The 8,276-nt window shown below is 35.1% G+C and overlaps 1 protein-coding gene across 1 annotated transcript; it reads right to left on the bottom strand.

The window, feature by feature from the left end:
- LOC129257370 (uncharacterized) lies at nt 1-6,973 on the bottom strand. The gene is made up of 3 exons (XM_054895681.2): nt 6,912-6,973; nt 3,305-4,037; nt 1-2,772 (listed from the first exon to the last, which is right to left on the bottom strand). The coding sequence occupies exons 2-3, from the start codon at nt 3,967-3,969 to the stop codon at nt 2,481-2,483; spliced, it is 957 nt and encodes a 318-aa protein (XP_054751656.2). The 5' UTR covers nt 3,970-4,037; nt 6,912-6,973; the 3' UTR covers nt 1-2,480.
- Nucleotides 6,974-8,276: the final 1,303 nt, after the last annotated feature.

Raw genomic sequence — 8,276 nt, 5'->3', positions numbered from 1 at the left:
TTCATGTGAACTCATGTATTTAATAACTTGCAGATGCATTTCTTGAAAATGAATAAATAACATATTACATTTACATTTCTTTCCTGGTAATGCTGTTAGACATATGATCAGAACAATATACAGAGACAAAAAGTAAAAAGACAGTAATTACTGTCTTTTACATTGTCTGGCCTAGTATATGTTGTTTGGAATTTAAATTTTGAGTGTTGTGTCAAACATGCAAATAGGCCAAGTTGTGATATCAAATTCAAAATGTTAAGTCATCAATGAAGAATTCTGAATACAGAATAATTTACAAAGTAGCATGCTGTATGCAGGGGCGGAAATCTCTCCCAAAAGGTAGGGGGGGGCAAGGGGCTGGAAAATTTGACAAGCAAAAAAAAAAAAAAAAAAAAAAAAAAAAAAAAAAAGGTTATCTCCCCCCCAATTTAAGGTCATTTTGACGAAAATAAATTTGACAAGCAAAAAAAAAAAAAAAAGATTATCATCCCAAAAGTAAGGTCATCTGGTCCTAAAACACATGTTTTATTTCGATTTTGAATTATGTATTTCTTACCATCATAAAAGACCACAAATAGTAGGGGGGACATTTGATATTGCATCCCCCCTACTATTTTGAATAGGGGGGACACGTCCCCCCTGGGATTTCCGCCCATGGCTGTATGTGAAGTATGTTGCTATCTTTGGGACCACTAATATATTGAAAAACTAATGATGTTCACATAGAAATTCAAATAAAGCTGCATAAGCTGACCTTAATCACCTCACTCAAAGTATTATTTTAGACCACATTATATATATAAAACAAGTGTTATTTTCCTCATTCACATTAATTCTAAATCAAGTCAAAGAAAAAAATCTGTAGTCTCAAGAGAGATTTAATAGGCAGAGTTACCGGTACTTATAAATAGCCATTTTAGCTACATATAGGACATTTCATAATGAGCAAACATCCCGTTTTGCATAAATAGTGTACAGGTTGAGTGATAACAAAAATAACTTCTTGGAGAGTCACCAACGCCAAAGCATATTCCCTTCAAGCAATAAGGAATACATAACTTTGTAGCTAAATAACCATTGCTTTCCTTATTCTTGGGTGTATCGCAAATAATTATAACCAGGTTTTTGCAAAAACAACATACGAACCAAAACCAGAGCTGTATCTCTACAAAGTACCAAGTCTGCCCTCATAAATTTTTCTTTTGCATAAATTTCAGTGTTTTTGATTTTTGTAGAGCATGATGAAATGCACCCGCAGCAAAACCTTGAAGGGAATTGGTACATGAATGCCAAGACATGACCTCATGTATACATAATTAGCTCCACTGAAATCAATGTATTATTCGCGTTATTCTAAATGCAATGAACCAGGCCAGTAATATATGGTAATACATAAACTTCAAAGGGGCTAACTATGCACACATGAGGTCCTATCTTAGGCCCCCATTTACCAATTCCCACAAAATTTGGGTTGTTGATATATTTTTGCAAGCTCCATCCAGGTATGACATATATAACAAAAGCTGAAGTAAAAAAAAAGAAGATTTTTGAAACATCATCACTTCAGTACTCTATACAAAGGTTGATGTAACATGCATTTGGAATCCAATATAATGCCAGTTTCAAAATGTAAACAAAGAATAAATACAGTTTCTTATTTAGCTAGTGAGTAGCAAGATAAAAACAAAAATTATCAAAGTTTCTATCAAGTTTTTTTTCTCATCAAGATGAATAAAAAAACAAAGAGGCAAAAGATGGATGGACCTATTATGACTTTCAGAGTTAAATAAAATGGATAGGTTACAGTTACACATGCCCACTTGCAAACACCTTTTGAATAATCCTTGGTCAAATCATGCGAGATAAATTAGAGATGATGGACATCTTGATTCTTGAATGCTATATTTGGCACACCAGTATTTGACATGCCAAGTGCAATCAATAGCCATCTAAAAATTGCTCTGAGTTCAGTAAAAAGAATAAAATGGAATGAAAATCACTATTGTGAAATGTCACATGCTCCCATGTGTGTCTTTATATTTGAGCTAAATACAGTATCCAACAAAAGTGAATATGCTTTTAAAGATTTTCTGATGATTAATGGTTTTCATAAAGACACTGATTATGCAATTTCCCTTATGCTTTAAAAGCCAATACCATTTTACAATTTTATGAGCAAAATTTGCCCTTTGTCTCATGTTTGAAGCAAACAAGAGATTCGAAGAGACTTTCAATTCAGTATCACATAAGTAGTGTTTTATGAGGCTGGGATTAAGTCTCCTTACATCAACTTCTATTAGTCACATCATTGCCAATTTAAACATTTTTACAGATGAGATTATGCAAAGTATGTGATTTCACCTAGATTTCAAACTAGAGTTTTGTGGTTCCAAGAGATTCAACATAAGCAGGCTCACCTCATTTTAGGGTGATCCAGATTCTCTTGATTTTCATCCAAAAGCCAACCCTTGATGATAACTCTAATCTGGATACTGTAAGTGCAAACCTTGCATCACAGCTTTGAGGGTTTGACGGGTTTCCCTGTGCATCTGTTGTTCTAATTCAACAGCCCTCTTGAGTCTCTCAATCTTTTTATTTGCTCTGAAATTCCTCATCCTGAGCATCCTCCGATCTTTCATTAACTTCTCCACCACTTTTGCATTCTTGAGTGCCTTGGCCTTCAAATCCTTTATATCTTTGAGTTCTTTAAGATCTCTGGAGCTGTACACATAGCTATGGTCATGGTGATCGGAGGTTGATAGTCTGGGGAGGCTGGTTAACAAAGTGGGGGGAAGGAGAATTAGCCGCAAAGAAAAAGATATACATTAGCCGCAAAGAACAACATCAGACATACAAGCATGAACCATTCAAATTAAACAAGTTCTACATATAACTTAAGTCTCATGGGTGTGACTAAGTTGATAAGCTGTAAAATTGAACCATTAACCCAAACTCAAGGAGTAGAAAATTGTAATAACCCAAAATCTTAGCTGCATTTCATCAAATCTATTTTTAGATTGTAAAAGCTTACCAGTAGATGTGTTCCAGTATGCGAAGTAGTCAAGTTGCCACAAAACAAATCTTCTATACTACTTATATTTGAGAACCATGAATCTATTTGGTGTTGCAGCAAGGCTACTCCAATGTGTCAATTTTTATAATTATTAAACTTTTTACCAATGACATCTTAAGTCACTGAAGATGAGAAGCTATGCATCAATGCATATGAGTGATTTTAACAATGCAAATTATCAGTATGACAGAACATAGTAGAGATCTAATCTGTTCTTCATGGAATTCTTACCTTCTTGATGGAGTACATTTCACTGTGACATCAACCATACTTGAACTACGTTGGAGATTTAGCTTAGAGTTACTGGGATGTGTTTTAGCAGTGGCTACTGTAACTACCTGATTGGAATTTAAAGCTTTGTTGTTTATGAAAATTTTCCTTGGTGACATCGTCTTTGAAGTTGATCCTGATCTACTCACTGCGGTATTAGGAGTTTTAGGATTTTTAGGATTAGGTTTGCTCTTTGCAGTAGACTTCCTTTTCTTTGACTTTGGAGGCTCCTTTACCAGAAGATCCTTTCTGCTTCTTGTTGCCATTCTTTGTGGAGCAGTCACTTTATATCTACTTGGTGGTCTATGACTGTGACTTGTAGGAGAGTTCTGCAATGTGTATGTTTCTTTAGCTGTGGTGTTCACTGCCTTCCTCTCAATTGCAGCTGGCTTTTTAGCCTGTGAGATGTCAATGAAGACAGTACCTGGCCCTGTTTTAACTGATTGAAGCAACGTAGATGAATCTTTGACTGATCCAATACTAGAAGCTATCCTCATTGATGGTTGTTGGGAAGCACTGGCTGCTGATACAATTAGAGTTACTGGGCCACCCTTCTTAGATGGAAGTTTGTCTGCTCTATCTGCCATGTTTTGAGTTTTTCCTTCAGTTAAAAAGATGCCATTCATTGATTAATGCACGATTTCTGGATAAGGGACTTGTAGCAGTGCCAGTCATGCTTCAGAGGCAAGATTATCTGAAATCATACAACAAACAACCAATTATTAATCATTCGGATCAACAAAGTGATATTTTGTTATAAAATGATTGCATGCCATACTAAAATAACTCATGTTTTAATCAGCCCACATTTATAATATTCCCACAAGAAATCACGATTCAGGCACGGATCCAGGATTGGTAGTGGGGGGGGGGGGGGGTGGACAAGCACCCTGTAAAGTTTGGAAATATGCTTGTGCAGCCGATGCAGCATGCAGGGAAGAAATATCCACCAATATTTCTGATGACCCCCTTTTTCCCCTTGACAAAAGTTTTTGGGGACGGAATGTCTACCAATTTTATTGATGACCTGTTTTTTTGCTTGTCAAAATTTTCAGGCACATTGGTACCCCATTTAAGTAAGACCCTGGATCCATGCCTGTAATTAGTCATTTCAAACTTTCTGCTCCAATATATAAAACAATAAAACAAGACCAACTACAAGCTCATATTTGGTTGGCTTTCACATAAGCATGATTTTTCTCTTCCAAATTTATGATGACTTGATATATATGCTTATAACTTTGATTGAAAATGGGGTAACAGAGACCAATGCAATGGTCACTGAGTGTTGGCATAAATATTTGACAGAAATAAAGAAAAACATTCGTAAGCTATGGTCAAAAGTTCGCCAGGTGTGAGCCTGCCTGGCCTGGGTTAGCATTTAGGGAATTACATGTAGGTAGACCAAAAGCTTCAGTCTTTGTACATTGGTTGATCCCCTGAACAACGATGGCACCACTCACCAATACAGAGACTGAAGTCATGGAGGCCCATACGTAAAGACAATGGTTTACTGAACTAACTTTTTATAAGAAATAAATAAGATAAGATTTTATTAAACTCTAGGGCAATTTCTTAAAATATGTACGTCCAACCCCCTATATGTGGGACCTTCATGACAATTTCTGTCTCTGATTTCTTGTTCTTTTAACAGTATGTAATGTTCTCAAATGGCCATGACTTGGTCAGTTTATGAAGTGAAGTAAAACTTGAGAAAAATGAGGGTTGGACGTACAAAAAGGTTGATTATTTAATGGAATTGCCCTCTATCGACCCCCAATCAGGAGTATGAGTCTCAACAAGAACATATTTACAATAATGAATTTGCATATCTATTTAGGCATTTTCACGGTAACTGACGTTACACGGCACAATTTTATGGGAGTTTGCTTTTGATAGAGTTAATTATTATTATAATAATATTTATAATCACGTAATAAATTTTAGTATTTGTTAAATAATAATATTTATCTATGAATTGTTCTTCAAAACGGCATTTTGTAACATCGCTAATCAAAGGTACGTCATAAGGAAGCGGTTCAAGGGTCAGACATATTGTATTTGCTTTGTTGACAAACGGATTGAGGGATCTACACGAGATCGGTCTGGTAAGAAACCTCTCATTTTTGCCATTCATAGTGAAATAATTTTCATCCCTTCATACGCATTAGGCGTTTGAAGGTTCAAATATCAATAAAATTCACTGATAAAACCGATTTCACCCTCTAAAAATGAATTTCCTAGGGAAAATGGGAAATCCATCCGAGTGTGGAGGTAGGGTGTCTGAAGCCACACTGAAAAGTGTCAGCATAAGACAGGCTGATTTAGGGGAAAATATGGCTTTTCGGGAAATTCAGGCTGCTAAAAAAATGTGATCTGAATTGACTATTAACTTTTCTTTGGCATGTATGGAAAGAGAAAATTCAGGGGATTCTTTTGACAGTAAGGACAAGTTTATAGGATTATTTGAAATAAGGATTTAGAGATAAATTGCAAACCCTTATTTGTGTGTGTGTTGAGAATGTTTTTTCCCCATGCGTTTTCTATGGGAAAATGAAATTTCTGTTTTGCACAAATTTTTTCACTTTGTCGCATTTTTTCATTATGATCTGGTTTCCAAATCTTTATAAAAATCATACCATCAGAAAGAGCATAAAAATTCCTATAAGGCACTTTATGGACAAGTTTTTGGCATCAATAATAAATTTATAACAGCTCTCGGAAGCTAAAAATTAGGATTTGTGTGTGTCCATTTCTTAACTACACAGTCTATGGCAGGAAAATGCTGAAAATTGACCTAATTTCATTCTTCTTTTTTGCAGCCAATAATTGGATTTTTTTCAAAAAATATTACATTTCTGTCAGTCTGAAGGTTTTTTCTCTTCAAATTCACAAAGAAAATGTGATATTTCCTTGAAATAAGAAAAATAATTTTTTTCTCCAGACACCCTAGTGGAGGTCTCACTTATGCATATATGGGAGGCGGTTCAAGGCTCCATGATGAAGAAGTATATGTCAAAATATCAAAAAATATCATCATGGACTGATGGAGTCCTCAACTTCCTCAAGTCAAGGCTAGTCACAGACACTGTGTGAGTGTGACTGATCGAGTTATGTTATTATTGTTAAAAATAAAATGTTATTTTCCATTAATAATATATTATTAATAAATATATTTGGATTTTTTTGTTAAAATACACTTTCACATAGATCAAGACCCATGCTTCCACTTCTAGAGATGCAAGATCAAAAGTCTTTCATTGATAAGGTCGGCAGCCGGCAGTCGAGGTCCAACTGCGGCCCCCTATAATAATTGCCCCAGGCCCAGCGGCGATGTGGGAGGCGCTCCTGGCTCTGGCCTGCCCACCCCGGCCTCTGGCCTGGCAGATGCGTTGTCGTTGACCCGCGCGTTGCTGGAACGAATTGTCTTGAATTATAACACCGATATTCTTCAAAACATTAATTTCATTTACATGTCATGTGAAACATCATATAATGAAGGGCAGAATTTCGAAATAAAACTATGAATATTAATATCATATCATATACAAAATAACAGAATTCTCACCCAAATATTCCACTATGATCTCTCCTGTATCAGCAATTATGGTGTCTTCCAAGAAGCAAATGAATTGGTAATTTTTATGACAGTATTCAAGTTAAATTGTCAATTCGTCTACTGCCAACTCGTCTACTCACCACATGCATGGGCGGAGATCTGTCCCCAAAGGTAGGTGGGGTGGGGTAAGGTCATTAAGTCCTAAATGCATGTATTATTTCGATTGTGAATGATGTATTTTTTCTCCATCATAAAAGACGAAAAATAGTAGGGGGGACATTTGATATTGTATGTCCGCCCCCTACTATTTTTGGTAGGGGGGATCGACACACCCCACCTGGGATTTCCGCCCATGACCACATGGTCTACTTTCATTTATTCTAATGCCATTCCATCCAGCAACATTTCGTCTAGCAACAACTTGGTCCAATAATCATTTGGTCCACTTCGTCTAATCACCATTTTTTCTCATAACCAGTTAATCTAATTACATTTCATATTCATTCATTTTGCATTATTAACACTTAGGTTTTAACATGGTTTTTTTTTTTTTTTTTGCTTGTCAAATTTTTTTGTGGTAAGAAACCCTTCATTTGTGGGTGAAGACCTTTATTTTTTTTTAAGCTTGTCAAATTTTTTCGCAGATGAAATATCCTCCAAAAAATATATATATATACACAAAATAAAATTATATATATATATATTTTTTTTTTGTATACATATATATATATATACATGTATATCTATTTCAAAGTCACAAAGTCAACACTGCTTATATCCTGCATTGTAAGGGTTTGGGTAAGCCCTGCACCATTTTCGCATCAACTATCTTCCATCATCATTTTCAGGGCCTCATTTAACCCAAAGTCACCCGCCACTTTAAAATCTGATTCAAGATAATTGGTGTTGGTCTATGATTGAAATAAATCAAAGGTGAAATTGAGTTCATCCCAGCAAGAGAATTAAAATAAAACAATTAGCATGCAAATTTCATCAGATGAAAAAAAAGATGGTGTTTTTTAAGTTTCGCTTATTTTCACAAAACAGTATGTTGGACTGTATGAAATGAGGGAGCTGATGATGTCGCAAGTGCAATTACTAGTTCTTTTGTATTTCATTATTAATTTTTTAATAACATTCTTCACTGCAGATATCAGTAATCACACATTCCATTATTTAGGGAAATGTTTAATAAAAAAAATATTTCGTATAAGTGCAGCATCACCATTTTATTTTACATTGCTTTTGATCAAATTGTCAGTTATGCAATTTTTGTCTTTGGGTGTACTTTACCTGTGTCATGGTCTTGTCTACATTAAGCTCTAAAGGATAATAAAAATTAATAGATCTTATTACTATGTAGTTTAATAGGGA

This window comes from Lytechinus pictus, chromosome 1 (assembly GCF_037042905.1).
Source record: "Lytechinus pictus isolate F3 Inbred chromosome 1, Lp3.0, whole genome shotgun sequence".
NCBI classification, from domain to species: domain Eukaryota; kingdom Metazoa; phylum Echinodermata; class Echinoidea; order Temnopleuroida; family Toxopneustidae; genus Lytechinus; species Lytechinus pictus.
Note: the sequence above shows the minus strand (reverse complement) of the source record. Positions and strands in the feature narration are given on the sequence as shown.

Coding starts and splice junctions, on each gene's coding strand:
- LOC129257370 (XM_054895681.2), bottom strand. CDS start 3,969: ATGAATGGCATCTTTTTAACTGAAGGAAAAACTCAAAACATGGCAGAT. Junction 2,773..3,304: donor AAATGTACTCCATCAAGAAG/GTAAGAATTCCA, acceptor TTTGTTAACCAG/CCTCCCCAGACTATCAACCT.